The 16,477-nt window shown below is 43.6% G+C and overlaps 1 protein-coding gene across 3 annotated transcripts in view; it reads left to right on the plus strand.

Annotated features, from left to right (window-relative positions):
- Nucleotides 1–16,477, plus strand: part of Exd1 (exonuclease 3'-5' domain containing 1) — a 29,628-nt gene that overhangs the window by 514 nt on the left and 12,637 nt on the right. The window contains exons 2-6 of one of the 3 annotated variants that reach the window (XM_035446929.1): nt 6,417–6,601; nt 8,487–8,555; nt 8,792–8,849; nt 9,115–9,242; nt 12,477–12,535. In XM_035446929.1, the coding sequence (XP_035302820.1) occupies nt 6,424–6,601; nt 8,487–8,555; nt 8,792–8,849; nt 9,115–9,242; nt 12,477–12,535 (492 nt within the window). In that variant the 5' untranslated portion in view covers nt 6,417–6,423. Of the gene's footprint in view, nt 1–6,416; nt 6,602–8,486; nt 8,556–8,791; nt 8,850–9,114; nt 9,243–12,476; nt 12,536–14,355; nt 16,246–16,477 lie in introns of those variants that run through there. The other 2 variants (XM_035446930.1, XM_027422163.1) reach the window with 2 other exon arrangements.

Below are 16,477 nucleotides of genomic sequence, written 5' to 3' on the forward strand. Positions count from 1 at the left end.
CTCTCCCCTGACCGCTGGAGGGCGCCAGGGCCCGCACGCCGATTGGCTGCGTCTTTCCGGCACTCTCTCCCCTGACCGCTGGAGGGCGCCAGGGCCCGCACGCCGATTGGCTGCGTCTTTCCGGCACTCTCTCCCCTGACCGCTGGAGGGCGCCAGGGCCCGCACGCCGATTGGCTGCGTCTTTCCGGCACTCTCTCCCCTGACCGCTGGAGGGCGCCAGGGCCCGCACGCCGATTGGCTGCGTCTTTCCGGCACTCTCTCCCATGACCGCTGGAGGGCGCCAGGGCCCTCACGCCGATTGGCTGCGTCTTTCGGGCCGCTGGGCGCAGGCTCAGGGCAGCAAGCTGATTGGCTCCACCGGAAAGCCGCAAATCGTTCGCTCCGCGGGCGGCGTAGTAGGCGCTGTGGCTTCAGCAGCTGGCGTTGCCAACTTTGGTGCGGTTTGTGTCAAGGCTGTGCCAAGATTAACGCCCAGATCTCTTCCTTAACAGTAGTCCCTCTTCAATTCAAGGAACTCACCATCTGACTGAAATTAAGGTCCTGATTTCCCAAACCTCTTTGCCCAGGTGTGGGTGTGGGTGTGCGGGTGGGGTGGGTGTGGGTGGTAGAGGACCCTAAAGGTGAGAAGGTGAGGGAGAGTGAAAACCTTGAGCAGGTACTGCCATTTATTTATTTGAAATTTATCTAGTTTTAAAAATGAAGACTTTTAAACTGAGCCAGCCCTTGTTAAGTGGAAGCAGGAAAGTTGTAAATTGTGTGCAAAGCCCAAGAAATACTGGGAAATCCTGTTCAAAGAGGTTTGGGGTTTGTTTGGGGGGCGGGGACGCTTTCGACAGGATTTCTCTGTATAACAGTACTAGCTATCGGGGAATTCAACTATGTAGACCAGGCTGGCCTCTGCCTCCCGAGGCCTGGGATTAATGGCGGGGGCCGCCACCACCTGGCTCCAAGGAGGTTTTTTTGTTTTTTTGTTTGTTTTGTTTTGTTTTGCCACTCATGGATACCATGCTTGTAATCCCAGGAGGTGGAGGCTGCAGGATTAGGAGTTTATGCTGCAGCATAGCGAATTCGAGGCCAGCCTGGGCCCATAAAACCCTAACTAGGAGCGAGGAAATTTTTTTCCCCAGAGGAGCCCTGACTGGTGTTAGCCTTTTAAATGGCTGGGATTACACACTTGAACCTCCATGATGGTCTTGCATTCTCCCCCCCTTCCTCTCTCTCTCTCTCTCTCCCCTCTTTCCCCTCTCCTCTCTCCTCTCCCCCCTCTCTCGTTTTGTTTTTTTTTTTTTTTTTTTTGAGACAAGGTTTCTCTGTGTACCCCTGACTGCCCTGGAATTCGCTATGTAGACCAGGCTGACCTCGAACTCCTATTTGTCTGCCTCTGACTCCCGAATGCTGGGATTCAAGACATGCACTGCCACTGGCCAGTTTCCCTTTTATTCTTAGGGAATTTTTTGTGTGCTCAAATGAAACAGTTAAAAGCCGAGTGTTAGTGTACGCCCTCACAAGTGAAGCAGTAGTTTTCCTGTGGCATCATCTGTCTTGCCCCTTCACCCCTTTGTTTAGAACCAGACTGAGAGATGGAAGGAATTCTCATCACTATTAGTACTGAAATATCTTAGCATCTTTCTCAAATCACCTTAGGCTCCTAGCTTCAAAGTTACTTAGGCCGTTGCAGCTCAGCCTGAGTCCCTACGGCTTCCCTGACAACTGAATTTCTAGTGTGACTCAGCTGTTTTCCTAATTAACCCCTCTTGTCTTACCCCATCTGACATCAGCCTTCCTTGCTGATAGTAACATTTTGTATTTGGCAGTCTAAGAAGCCTTGTGCTGTGGCAGTCTTGATCTCTGACACATACATAATCCCTTTCTCAGTAAGCCTAGAAGCTCATCTCTTCATCTTGACCTTTTTTTCTTCCTAATTTTGTATATAAGTTTTGATGGCTGTGTCCAAACAACCCTTTGTGTTAGGTCTGGTGGCTGATGTCTATAATCACAGCACTGAGGAAGCAGAGGCAGAAGTTCAAGGTCAACCATGGTCTAGATAGGGCATTTGGGCCAGCCAGAACTACTGTGTTTAGACAGAAGATCCTGTCTCAAAACAAAAAAGAATAACAAAAATTTCCTTGCTATATGGGTTTTTTTTCCTCTGATTTCTTTTAACCTTTAAAAATGGTGTTTGTGTGAAAGGCGAGGTTGTTGGTTTAAGATACCTTTATTCAGATAAATACCAGCCAAATGCAAGCCAGAGCAGCGAGGCCAGGGAGAAGGGGCAGCAGAAGGAGAAAAGAGCATTCCATGTGCTGGTGGTCGCTTAAGAGCCCATCCGGAATCACCTGACCTCACCTTGACAGGCATGGTCAGGCACACCTGTAGCCAGCCCTTAGGAGGCGTGGTTACGTGTCTCCCTACATTTGTGTGCTGGGCAGTGGGGGTGCACACCTCTAATCCCAGCACTCAGGGGGCAGAGGTAGGCAGATCTGAGTTGGAGGCCAGCCTGGTCTACATAGTGAGTTCCAGGATAGCTAAGGGTACACAGAGAAACCCTGTCTTGAAAAAACAAAACTAAAAAAAAAAAAAAAAAAGTGGTATTTGTGGGAGAGGGGTGTGGGAGGGGGTGTGGAAGAGGGAGACTACAAGAGGGCATCCTAACCCCTGGAGCTGGAGTTAGAGGGGTTGTGAGCCACCAAATGTAGATGCTGGGAAACCCCTCACTTAGATCATCTGGAAAACACAAAGCACTCTTAACTGCTGAGCAGTTTTCTGACGCCCCATTTGGCCTGTCTTTAATTTTCTTCCTTCCTAAGGATTTCATAACTTTTCAATTTTGAACATCCTAGCCTTATTAGTATGTGTACTGTCTATGTCCCAGGGCTGCAGAAATGGCTCAGTGAGTAAGAGAGCATGCCGCTCAGGCTGAAACCTGAATTAAGTTCCCAGCACCCACCTAGAAAGCTGGTGTGGCTACACACAAACCTGGAAACCCCAGTGCTGTGGAGAATAGAGACAAGAAGACTCCATCCTCAGTGAGAAACCCTCTCTCAAAGGAATAAAATGGGGGGTGACTGAGCGAGCCTCTGTTTTCTCATGAGGTTCTGGTTGCACAAATATCAATATTATTGAGAGCCCCTCCTTAAAGTATAAAAATATAGCTGGCTATGGTGGTGCCCGCCTTTAATCCCAGCAGTTGGGAGGCAGAGGCAGGAGGATTTCTCTGAGTTCAAGGCCAGCCTGCTCTACAAAGAGAGTTCCAGGACAGCCAGAACTGTTACACAGAGAAACCTTGTCTCGAAAAATCACGTACACAAAAGAATACTGGTGCTAGAGACTACTCTTGTAGAGAACTTGTGTTCAGCTCCCAGTACTCATTTGTTGGCTCATACCATCTATAACTCCAGCTCCTTTTGGCCTCCAAGGGCTCTGCATACATGTGGTTCACAGACATACATGCAAACAAAGCACCCATACATACAAAATAATAATAAAAGCCCAGTGTGATGGTTTATTTAATCCCAGCATTCTAAAGCATTCTCTGTAGGCTACCTAGTATACAAAGAGTTCCAGGGCTACACAGTGAGACCCTGTTTCAAAAATACTTCTATAATAATAATAATAAATGAAAACTTTTAAAATTATGGCTGGAGTCATGGCTCAGAGGTTAAGAGCACTGACTGCTCTTCCAGAGGTCCTGAGTTCAATTCCCAGGAACCACATGGTGGCTCACAACCATCTGTTAGGAGATCTTGTATCCTCTTCTGGCATGCAGGCAGAACACTGTATACATAATAAATAAATAAATCTTTAAAAAAAAAACTAAAATAAAAAACACAATACTGGGGCTAGGGATGTTTCTCAGTGGTAGAATGCTTGCTTAGTGTGTGTTCAAGACCCAGCATCACCAGTATAAACAGACAAAAACACTTGGGAGCTGGGAAGTCAGCTCAGTGAGAACCAGACATAGCATATATCTTTAATTGCAGCATCCATGATCCAGAGGCAGGTGCATACCAGGCTGGTCTTTATAGCAAATCCTATGCATGCCAGGGCTACACATTAAGACTTTATCTCAATAAAATAAGTAAAAAGCCTCTATTTAGCTTTGATGAGAAAGGGTGTACCATGCCCATTTTTTAAATTGAAAATATTTTTTCACACAATATATTCTGATCATGATTTCCCCTCCCTCATCTCCTCCTAGATCTTCCCCACCTTTCCACATTTCCAATTTCATCCCTTCTTTCCCTCTCTGTAGAAAACAAACAGCCCTTTAATCTCAGCACTTGGGAGGCAGAGGCAGGCAGATCTCAGTGAGATTGAGGCTAGCCTGGTCTACATAGTGAATTTCAGGACAGCCAGAGCTACATAGTGAGACCCTATCTCAAAAATACGAATACAAAACAAAAAAGGTAAATAAATAAACCAGAATAAAACAAACAAAAAAGCACAAGAAACATGCGAAGTCCATAAAAGCAAAATTGGAAACCATAATAGGCAAGCAAAAGTCCAGTAAGGAGGCTGAGCAATGGTAGTGCACGCCTTTATTCCCAGCACTCAGGAGGCAGAGACAGGCAGATCTCTTGTGAGGTAGAGGCTAGCCTGATCTACAAAGAGAGTTCCAGGACAGGCTACAAAGTTACACAGAGAAACCCTGTCTTGAGGGGGGGACGGAGAAAAAGGTCCAGTAAGGTAAAAAAAAAATTCCCAGACAAAGCAATATAAGAAAGTATTTGCAAAAATACCACTGGGTTCCTTTTTTGTAGGCCATGTACTGCTGGACACAGGGTCTGCCCTCAAATGTGGTTTGCATTCCCAATGAAGCTCTATTGAAAAAGTTGATTTTTCCATTGTAAGCAGTTGTCAGTTGGAGATAGATTCTCAGAGATAGGAGCTCATGTTCATTTCCCTTCTCAGTGATGGGACCCCATCCAGCTTGGACCTGTGCAGGCTCTGTGCATGCTGCCATAGTCTGTGAGTTCATATGTTCCTGAGTCCCCTTGTGTCTAGAAGACAGTTTCCTTGATGTCATCCATCACTTCTGGCTCTTAAAATCTTTCAACCTCCTCTCTTTCACATAATTCACTGACCATGCCCATTTTTTAAAGAAAAAAGCTAACCTTATCTTGCCCATAGCCCTGCAATTTTGAGTTTCCCACATGTGAATTAAAGTTGTGGGGCTGGAGAGATCAGTGCTTAAGATCTCTTGCAGAGGACACAGCTTTAGTTCCCAGCAACCATCAGTAACTCCAGTTACAGGGGATCTGGCACACTCTTCTGGCTTCCTCGGGCGCTAAACTAAGGTGCAGAGACTTAGATAGAGGCAAATCACCTTCATACATAAAGTAAAAATAAATAAAGTTGTACTTTCTGTGGTTCTTCTTAGCATTCTAAAATAATGAACAAAACTGTTATTCTTATCCCTTAGAACAGTGGTTCTCAACATTCCCAATGCCACGTCCCTTTAATACAGTTCTTCATGTTGTGACCCCAACCATAAAATTATTTTTGTTGCTACTTCACAACTAATTTTGCTGTCATGAATTGTAACAAATATCTGATACGTACAATATCTGATATGCAACCCCTGTAAAAGGGTCATTTGACCCCCTCCCCCACCCAAAGGGGTTGAAACTCATAGGTTGAGAACCACTGCCTTTGAAATTTGGAGAAATGCACCACTGGACAGTGGTGGCACACACCTTTAATCCCAGCACTCAGGAGGCAGAGGCAAGGTGGATCTGTGAGTTCCAGGCCAGCCTGGTCTACAGAATGAGTTCCAGGACAGCCAGGGCTGTTACATAGAAAAAAGCTGTCTCAAAAAACAACAACAGCAGGGCTGGAGAGATGGCTCAGGGATTAAGAGCACTTACTGTTCTTCCAGAGGTTCTGAGTTCAATTCCCAGCACCCACATGGTGGCTCACAACCATCTGTAATGTGATCTGGTGCCCTCTTCTGGCATGCACTGTATACATGATAAATAAATAAATAAATCTTTAAAAAACAACAACAACAAAAATCCAACGGGGCTGAAGAGATGGCTCAGAGGTTAAGAGCCCTGACTATTCTTCCTGAGGTCCTGAGTTCAATTCCCAGCAACCACATGGTGGTTCACAACTGTCTATAATGAGATCTGGTGCCCTCTTCTGATGTACAGGCATACATGCAGGCAGAACTCTTTATACCAAATAAATAAAATCTCTTAAAAAAACAAAAAAAATGGAGAAATGATAAACAAGCAAACTTTCAAAACTGTTTTTGAGACAAGGTCTCCCTGGTTGGCCTGAAACTTGCTATGTAGACAGTGCTGTTGAAGTCAGAAATCACCTTGACCTGCGTCTTCTGGGATTGAAGAAGTGCACCACCATACCCAGATCAAAATAGATTTTCAAAATAATGATCTCTTTGTTAATTTTTCAAGTGTTTGGATGCTTAATGAAGATTCTTTGAAGTCTGCTTTTGGAGTCAAGAGCATGGATCCAAGCAGTGACTACCATTTCCTTAACCACATTTTGTGGAGAAGAGTGAAGCTCACATTGGTTTCTGGCATCTTTGAGGGCGTGCTCCAGCATGTGGATCCTAACAAGATTGTTGTCCTGAAAAACGGTTTGAGTCTACTAGTCATATTCCTCTGCCTCCTTAAGAGATTAGCAGCTGTGTGTTGGTGGTGGTTGTGGGCAGCATTAGTAGATGGGAAAGTGTTGTTCCTATTTTTAAAAAGGTTTGAGAAAAATATTAGAATACTATTCCCTAGCGGAGCAACATGGCTACCTGTGTTGGTTGGTCCTCACTTGTGTACTCTCACAGGCATTATAGTAGAAATTTCTTTTTTATTATTTATTTACTGTGTGAGTGTTTTGTCTACATGTGTGTCTGTGTGACATATGTATGCCTGGTGTCCACAGAGGCCAAAGAAGACAGGACCCCTAGAGTTACAGTTGGTTGTGAGTTGTATGGGTGCTGGGAATCAAATCCTGGTCGTCTGAAAGAGCAGCCAGTGCTCTGAACTGCTGAGCCATCAGTCTGGCCCTTAGGGTGGTAATTTTCAATATATAGTTTTAAGAATTGGGAACTTCTGTTAATTATTGTTTATATGAATATTGAAATCTTGTTATTGGAATTACTTTGGGCTTCAACAGAGGAAAAAAAACAGAGATGTAAAGAATTAATTTGTCCCAGACAAAAAGAAAATCAGAAGTCAGGAGTTCAGGGCCAGTCTCAACTACATAATAAGTTTGCAGTCAGCCTGGAATATCTGAGAACCTGTGTCAAAAACCCAAACCAGGGCTGGGGTTGTAGCTCAGTTGGTAGAGTTCTTGGCTAACACACAGAAAGCCTGAAGTCCAAACCCCTACCCCACATAGGACAGGTGTAGTGGCGCGTGTCCTTTGTTTTTGAGACAGGGTTTTTTTCTTTTCTTTTCTCTCTCTCTCTCTCTCTCTCTCTCTCTCTCTCTCTCTCTCTCTCTCTCTTGTTTTTTTGTTTTGTTTTTTTGTTTTTTTCAAGACAGGGTTTCTCTGTGTAAAAGCTCTGGCTGACCTAGAACTCAATCTGTAGACCAGGCTGGCCTAAAATTCACAGAAAATCTGTCTGCCTCTGCCTCTGGAGTCCTAGGATTGAAGGTGGATATCACCGCTGCCCTACTGGCACATGTCTTTAACCCCAGAAATTGGGGATTCTTTAAGTTTCTTTCTTTTTTTCTTTTTTTTTCCCCTTTTGACAGGGTCTCATTATGTAGCCTTGGCTGGCTGGAACTCACTATGTAGGTTAGGCTGGCCTGGAACTCAAGAGATCTGCCTGACTCTGCCTCCCAAGTTCTGGGAGTTTAAAGGCCTGCAACCATTACACCTGGGTCTTTAAAAGTTTTCTGTTGTTTTGTTGTTTTTGTTTTGAGAACATTCTGAGGTTTACTCTTTTTTTTTTTTTTTCTTTTTTTTTTTTTTTTAAGATTTATTTATTTATTATGTGTACAGTGTTCTGTCTGCATGTAGGCCAGAAGAGGGCACCAAATCTCATTACAGATGGTCATGAGCCACCATGTGATTGCTGGGAATTGAACTCAGGACCTTTGGAAGAGCAGGCAGTGCTCTCAACGGCTGAGCAACCTCTCCAGCCCGGTTTACTCTTTATTACTCATTTGTAGGGTGTTGCTCTGTAATTTAACTGACTCTACATTTCTTTGGGGAAGAAAGGATTTTTTAAAAGATTTATTTATTATGTAGACAGTGTTCTGTCTGCATGTATGCCTGCACGCCAGGAGAGGGCACCAGATCTCATTACAGATGGTTGTGAGCCACCATGTGGTTGCTGGAAATTGAACTCAAGACCTCTGGAAGAGCAGCCAGTGCTCTTAACTGTTGAGCCATCTCTCTAGCCCATAAAGAAAGGATTTTATAAAAGTAATTTCAGTAATTTTAAGAGACTTCACAGTTTCTTGCAGTTTGGGGGAGATAATATGCATTATTAACCAGAGGGTTATTTTCTATCACAGTGAAGAATATAGAGACAGGCCGAAGTGTTCCAGGAGTGAAAATGTTTTTTGGGCATGAGATTTTGAATGGTAAGTTTTGTATTCCCTGATCACTAATTGGAATCTGCCATGTAAAACTCACTTCTCTGCCTTGTTCAGGCATTTGAAAGAAAGTAGAATTTGTCTTGTCTTTAGTGCTGTATATATGAACTTGGTTTTTTACTCCTTTCAAACCCTGTTTATAGTATGCAGTTGGGGACTCTGTGGGGGTGGAGTAGCTAGTAGCTTTCCATTCGGAAACTGTTGAAACCCTGTTTGTTTTTCAGTGGAACTAATGGATGAAGCAGAGCAAGGTGCATCGGGAGAAAGGGCGTCTTCTGTTAGGTATTACGAGATAGCTTCTTCACTATGGGATTTTCTAAATGAGCACAGTAGAGGAAAAAAACTTAATTAACTCTAACCCACTAGCTGCTTACTTCTCAGTAAAAACAAGCAGGCCAGTGTGGCTGCCTCTAAATGGCACTTCCAGTGTGGATGTGAGCAGTGTAGAAATGGGCTACAGCCTTCGCTGTTAATGAGTAGGGAGATCTGCACATGGCATTAGTAACAAAGGACAAATTCACCTGACTGTGATTTTTTGTAAGGATAGCATAAACACAGAAAGAGCTGGAATGGAGAAAATGAAAGATGAAGACCTAACTGTATGTGAGCCTGCTTTACCTGCACCAGAGGCACCAAGCAGCTCTCTACTCAATGACCTCAAATACTGCCCATCAGGTGAGTACTGGAACTCTGAATTTGCTAGGCTATTTTTATTGTGCTTCACAATAAAATTTGTGAATTAAGGTAAATATTATAAATTACGTGTTTAGTTGACATGGGGATGCATACTGTGTGCCAGGATTGGGGATGCTGCCCTCATTGAGCTCTGATGCAAAAGATGCTAGGTAAGATGAAGGAATAGGAAATATGTGTGGTGCTGCACCTGTAATCCCATCACTAAGAGGTAGAAGAAGAGGATCAAGAGTTCAGAGATAGGGGCTGGAGAGATGGCTCAGAGGTTAAGAGCACTGGCTGCTCTTCCAGAGGTCCTGAGTTCAATTCCCAGCACCCACATGGTGGCTCGCAACCATCCCTAATGAGATCTGGTGCCCTCTTCTGGTGCACAGGCATACATGGAGACAGAATGTTGTATACATAATAAATAAGTAAAATCTTTAAAAAAAAAAAAAGAGTTCAGAGATAGAATTGGCTGCATAGCAAGTTTGAAGACAACTTAGGGTATATGAGACCCTGTCTCAAAAAAAAAAAATGAGTAAAATATATAGAATGGTAGTACTCTATTACCAAATGCTGAGAAAGAGAAATAGCAGGACAGTAAGCATGTGGATTGTGTGCTTTCAAAGTTTTTGAGTGTCTAGAGCAGATCTTGTTAAAGTAGTAACATTCCCATAAAGGCCTAAAGGAGGGGAGGCATTGAGCTACTTGGATATCATGAGAAATGCTCTTTGTTGTTTTGTTTTGCGCCACCAATAGTTCTGACTGCTGTGATATTCCTTATGTAGTCCAGGTGAGCATCAATTTCCCAAGTGCCACAGCCAGGCCATGGTGGCACACACCTTTAATCCCAGCACTCAGGAGGAAGAAGCAGGTAGGTCTCTGTGAGTTCCAGTTCCAGGCCAGCCTGGTCTACAGCATGAGTTCTAGGACAGGGTCCAAAGCTACAACCTGTCTCAAAAAAAAAAAAAAAAAAAAAAAAAAGAGCCACCACTCCAGGCTCTTTTATTTTTATTTTATTTTATTTTATTAAATAGGGTTTCAGTATATAGCTCTAGCTGTCCTGGAATTCACTATGTAGACCAAGCTGGCCTTGAACTTACAGAGATTCATCTACCACCATGCCCAATTTTTTTGTTTGTTTGCTTTGTTTTTCAAGACAGGGTTTCTCTGTGTAGCTTTGGAGCCTGTCCTGGCACTCGCTCTGTAGACCAGGCTGGTCTTGAACTCACAGAGATCTGCCTGCCTCTGCCTCCCGAGTGCTGGGATTAAAGGTGTGCGCCACCAATGCCCATCTCATGCCCAATTTTTAAATTGATTAGTTTTTGTTGTTTTGTGATAGTCTCACTCCTATAGCCCAAGATTCATTCTGTAACCCAGGCTAGCCTCAAACTCTCAACAGTCTTGCCTTGGGCCCTAGAGGCTGAGATTATAGCCTCTGCTGAGAAATGTGTCTAAAAGTGAGAAAAGAAAAATGTAAAGACTCTAGAGGAAGGGCATGCTAAGATCTCGAAGCATCAACAAGGAAATCATTAAACATGGAGAGAAAAAGGAGGAGGAATAGGTGATGAGGTGAGATTGTTGGGTCACTGAGGAGTTTATAGATCCTTAAAGGGCATAGGACTCTGAAGAGAGAAAGGAAGCAAAGCATCAAAGGGATTTTTTGGTTTTTGTTTTTCATAAAACAAAAAACAAAAAACATAGGGCCTAGGCCTGGCCCAGGATGATGTGGTAGACTTTGGGGAGCCCCTTTTGAGGGCCTTACCCTGCCTGGGGAGTGGAGGGGGGATGGCTAGGGGCAGGTGGGATGTTGGGGTGGGGAGGGGAGGGAGAGGGAGAAGTGATTGACATCTGAAGCAAGCTTGTTCCTAATTTGAACTAATAAAATAAAATAAAATAAAAAAACAGTCTTTGTGATATACACCTTTAATCCCATTACTAAGAGACTGAGGCCAGCCTGTGCTACAGAGACCCTTCTCAAAAAGCCAACCAACCTACAAGAAATCTAACAAGAAATCTAAACAGCTTTGTGAAGAAATTATAATTTTTTGGTTTTCATTTTTCTGTCTCACACTGTAGTCCTGGAACTCAAGGCAGTCTTCTTGTCACAGCCTCCCAAGTCCTAAGATAACAAGCAAGGGCCAACATGCCTGATCTTCCTTCTCAGTGATGTGTGTCTGTATATGTATGTCTATATCTACACACACACACACACACACACACACACACACACACACACACATTTTAGTTTTTTGAAACAGGGTTTCTTTGTGTAGCCCTGACTATCCAGGAACTCTATATATCGGGCTGACCTCAAATTCACAGAGATCAGCCTGCCTTTGCCTTCCAAGTGCTGGGATCAAAGAGAGAGAGAGAGAGAGAGAGAGAGAGAGAGAGAGAGAGAGAGAGAGAGAGAGAGAGAGACTCTCAAGCAGTCATGTATGCAGACAAGAGCTTGCTGCCCCAAGAGTCATTGGCCAAATGGATCAAAATCCCATAACAGTCTAGGGATGTAGCTCAGTTCATAGGATACTTTCCTCATGTTAATGACAGATGGCCTGGGTTCCATCCCCAGTAGAGGCAGGAAGATCAGAAGTTCAAGGGCATTTTCAGCTACTTAATGAGTTAGGGGCTAGCCTGAACTACGTGAGACCCTATCTCAAATAAAGAAATAATAATAATAATACTAATAACAATTAGCAAGAAATAAAACTCCAACAGTGTGGGTATTATTCCTTTTCCAGGACTCATTTATTTTAAACCTTTACTTTTTGTTATGAAATATGTTTATAAAGTACTTGACTTGGGTAGGCCAAATGAGTCAGTGGGTAAAGATGCTTGCTGAGTGGTTTGAGTTCAATCCTCAACATCCACATAAAGGTAGAAGGAGAGAACCAGCTCTACAAAGTTGTCTTCTGACCTCCACATCCATGTGTGCATATATACACACACCCAACACATCATACACATGCATACATAATAATAAATGAGTCCTTTCAGAAAGGCCTCAAGGTATTCAGTATGTAAACCTAAGAAGTGCTGGGTTATGACAGGAAATACAGACCATTCAGTTTGCAGTATCGTTGGTGGGACTCTGGTTTACTCTCAGTTGACAAAACAGGGTGGTAATTAGTACTCAGCATGTGAGATGTGTGAGGGCTGAAAAGGTTATGAGAAGAATGTCTAAAGTTAACAAGAGGGACAGACACATTCAATGCCATCCTTCTCTTGTAGAGGAAGAGGAGGTGACATACACAGTCATTGATCAGTTCCAGCAGAAGTTTGGTGCTGCGGTAAGTACGGTCAATCATTTGCAATGTGGTCATCTGTATAGATATTGTGTCTGTGTCTTACAAATTGATTTTAAGGTCTTTGATGTTTTCCCTTATTAACAGAGTATCTTGGTAGTTTTATTTTTTTTAAAAACAGTTTTAAAATATTCTAGTAGTGTGTATGGATGTTTCATTTGCATGTATGTTTGTGCCTCCCATTCACTATGGAATCCTATGGAATCCAGCACAGGGTATCAGATCCTCTGGGACTGGAGTCACAGGTGGTTGTGAGCTGCCATGTGGGTCCTAGAAATCAAGCCCAGATCCTCTGCAAGAGCAGCCAGCATTCAACTGCTGAACTATTTCTCCAGCCCCTTTGGTGGTTTTAGAGTTTACTTTTATCTGTGTGTGTGTGTATGTATGTATGTGTGTATGTATGTGCAGGCATGAGTGTCGTGGCATGTGTAGAGGTCAGCAGACAGCTTTCAGGAGTCAGTTCTCACCTTCCATGATGTTTGAGGCAGGATATCTTTGGTTTCTGCTACTGTGCTGTGTACTCCAGGATAGCTGACCCAAAGCTTCTCCTCTCTCTTATCACCCATCACACAGTAAGAATGCCGGGATTACAGATGTGCACTACTGCATCAACCTTATGTCAAACTCAGGTCTTTAGGTCTGCCCAGTTAGTGCTAGTCCAGGGCAGCCTAGAACTAGCTCAGGTCATCAAGCTTGTATGGCAAGCACTTTTACCCACTGAGCCATCTCACCGGCCTTATTTACTATTTTTGAGAGACTCTAGCAAATAGCCCATCCTGGACTTGAACTTAGATCTACCTCCTACCTCAGTCCCTTCAGAGTAAGACCACAGGGGTGTACCACCATGCCTGGCTGGTCAACGTTTTAAGTATAGCAATTGGATATTTTTTGTTTTGTTTTGCTTTTCAAGATGTTTCTCTGTGTAGTCCTGGCTGTTCTGGAACTCATTCTGCAGACCATGATGGCCTCAAACTCAGGCCTGTCTCTGCCTCCCAAGTGCTGGAATTACAGGCATGAGCCACCATGCCCAGCTAGCAATTTGATTTTAAGACTGGGTCTCATGTACCCTCTGCAGCCTCAAACCTCTTTGTAGCTGAGGTTGATCTTGAACTCCTGATCCTTCTGTCTCCTGACATTACAGGAGGACCTCACCACACCCAACTCCTGACTCACCCCCACCCCCCCAGACAGGGTTTAGACCAGGTGTAGACCAGGCTGGCCTCAAACTCACAGAGATCCACCTGCCTCTGCCTCCAGAGTTCTGGGATTAAAGGTGTGCACCACCACCACCACCACCATCACCACCGCCCAGCTGACTCACATTTTCAAAGGACTATTCCGGATGGTGTTTAGGTATTATCTCAATGAAGTAGCTATCCTCATGTTCACAGGTGGACTTCTGGAGGGTCACTGACATTCCTGTTGGATGATGGGTCATTTTAACTTGTTATTGATTCAGAGACAAAGTCTCCATAATTTTCTCAGCCTGTCTTCCAACTCAGTCCTGCCTTAGCTTCTAGAGTAGCTGGGAAGACAGATGGACAGCACCATGCCTGTCATACATGTCTTTAAAGGGAGATCTGACTTTTTGCAGGTTTTTTTTTTCATTAACATTTGGGGTCTAAGTGATTTATCTTCCAGTTATGTGTTTATACTTCTGCCAAAAGTGAATTGAGGAGCAAATGTGTTCAGTGATGATTTGTATGTAAAAGTGAAACAAACTCTGGCTTATGTTAGTCAAAGTTGTAAACTTAAAACAATGGAGAAAAATGCCTGGAGGTGATGGCACACTCCTTTAATCCCAGGATACAGAGGCAGGTGGGTCTTTGAGGTTGAGGCCAGCCTGGTCTACAGAGTGAGTTCCAGGATAGCCAGGGCCCTCTACACAGAAGCCCTGTCTTGAAGAAAGGAAAACAACAACAAAAACAGAAGCTGGGAAGATACCTTAATCAGCAAACTGCTTGCTATGTAAGCGTGAAGGCCTGAGTTTGGATCTCCAGCACCGAGGTAAAAGCAGGGAGCATGCAGGCCAGTACCCTCACTGCTGAGGGGGCAGAGATAGCAGATTCCTGGGGCTGCTGACCATCTAGTCTAACTGTATCAATGAGTGCCATGTTCACTGAGAGCCTGCCTCAAAATGTAAGATGGGAAGTGACTGAGGGCACCAGACATGGATCTCTGTCCTTCACATGAATGTGTACACACATACTCACAAGTGAACATGTACACACACACACACATACACACACACATACACATAGGTGATCTAGGCTAGGTGTTTGGTACATTCTTATAATCTGTGTACTTGGGGATTAGAAACAGAACAATCAGGAGGATAAGACTACTTTAGGCTATGAGGCTTAGTAGGATGCCAGACTGAAGGTATATAAGACCCTCTTTTTTTTTTTTTTTTTTTTTTGAGTCATGGTTTCTCTGTGCAGCCCCAGCTATCCTGGAGCTTGCTCTGTAGACCACCCGGGCCTTAAACCCAGATCTGCCTGCCTCTGCCTCCCAATTGTTGGGGTTAAAGGTGTGTACTACCACCGTGACCTTTCTCAACCCGCCCCCCAAACCCAGTATTTATCACTCAGGTTAAATTTTGAGGTTGGTAGCCTCAAATATCATGAAATCTAGAATTATGGTCAAGTCCTGATTGAGGTATCCTGTGTGCTTGGTCCATCTCACCCAGCAGTCCTAAAGTTGTTGTGGATGTTGGATTACCTGGACCACTATTTCAAGGGGTTTTATTTGATTAAACCATGTTAGCTTGAAAGGAATCCACAGCTTCTCATCTTCTATGGAAACAAAAGCAGAACCTCTTTTCCAAAGCAACATATCCTTAGACCCAAATTCTGAAGTCAAGATACCTTTAAAATATATGTTAGTTTAGCTTAGCAACCCCTACAATCAAATGTGTCTTTGTAGTTAGTGCATTAACAGTCAAAAAATTCAAGGAAAACACAATAGTATACATATCCAGACTCTGTGTATTTTCCATCTTTATATGGCCCATTGTAATTTCTTTTTACTTTATGTCTTCTTTAAGGACCTCAGTTTATTATCCTTAAATTATTGTTTTTATCCTTGACTGTCTATCCTCTGTCCTCTCTCTCCCAAGCCCAGGCACATTTATCAAACACACTGTGATGCTTTTTTGTCTGAATCTGTTCTTATTGTGTATCTGTAATCCTTTTGTGACCAGGAGAGTATTTTAAAATGCTAAACAGGCTTGGCTAGGACTAAAGCAGCTGACTCCACCCCATTCCTTGACTTCCTGAGAGTCTAGTTTCATAGTGTAGGTACTGGCAGGAGCCATTTGTATCACCCCACCTCTTGGGGTGTTTTAGGTCCATGCTCCATATAAGTGTTTGGTATCAGGGAATCTTAAAAGAGCCATGCGCTTTTTGCTAGTAAAAAGCTGTCTCTTAAAGGAGCCATGTCTCTTCTTGCCTCTAGCAAACAGAGCCCACTTGAGAAAATGCTGCTACCAAGAAGCTGTGCTTAACTCTGTTGTTTTATGTTTAGAATCCCTTTTTAAGCTTTTGTCAGGTTTTATGTGGAAATTCTTGCCAAATGTTTGGGTGCCACATGTAGTTACACGTTTTTCTCTGTCTGGCCGAGTTCCACTGGACCAGTTTCTCTTCCACCTGCTAGTCTTTGCAACCACTTATGAAATAATAACTCAGAGGCTAATGGTAAGTATAAATTAGTCTATATTTTACCACAAAGCTCATGGCTTTTTTCCTAACATCCTGCTTCTCCGGTGGCTACATGGCGTGTCCCTGACTCTGCCTTCTTTCTTTCCACATCTTTGCTTGGATTTCCTGCCTGGCTCTATTTAGCTTGACCATGGCCAAAACAGCTTTATTCATCAACCAATAAAAGCAACACATATTCACAGCATACAGAAGGACATCCATATCAACA

This window comes from Cricetulus griseus, chromosome 6 (assembly GCF_003668045.3).
Source record: "Cricetulus griseus strain 17A/GY chromosome 6, alternate assembly CriGri-PICRH-1.0, whole genome shotgun sequence".
Lineage (NCBI taxonomy): Eukaryota > Metazoa > Chordata > Mammalia > Rodentia > Cricetidae > Cricetulus > Cricetulus griseus.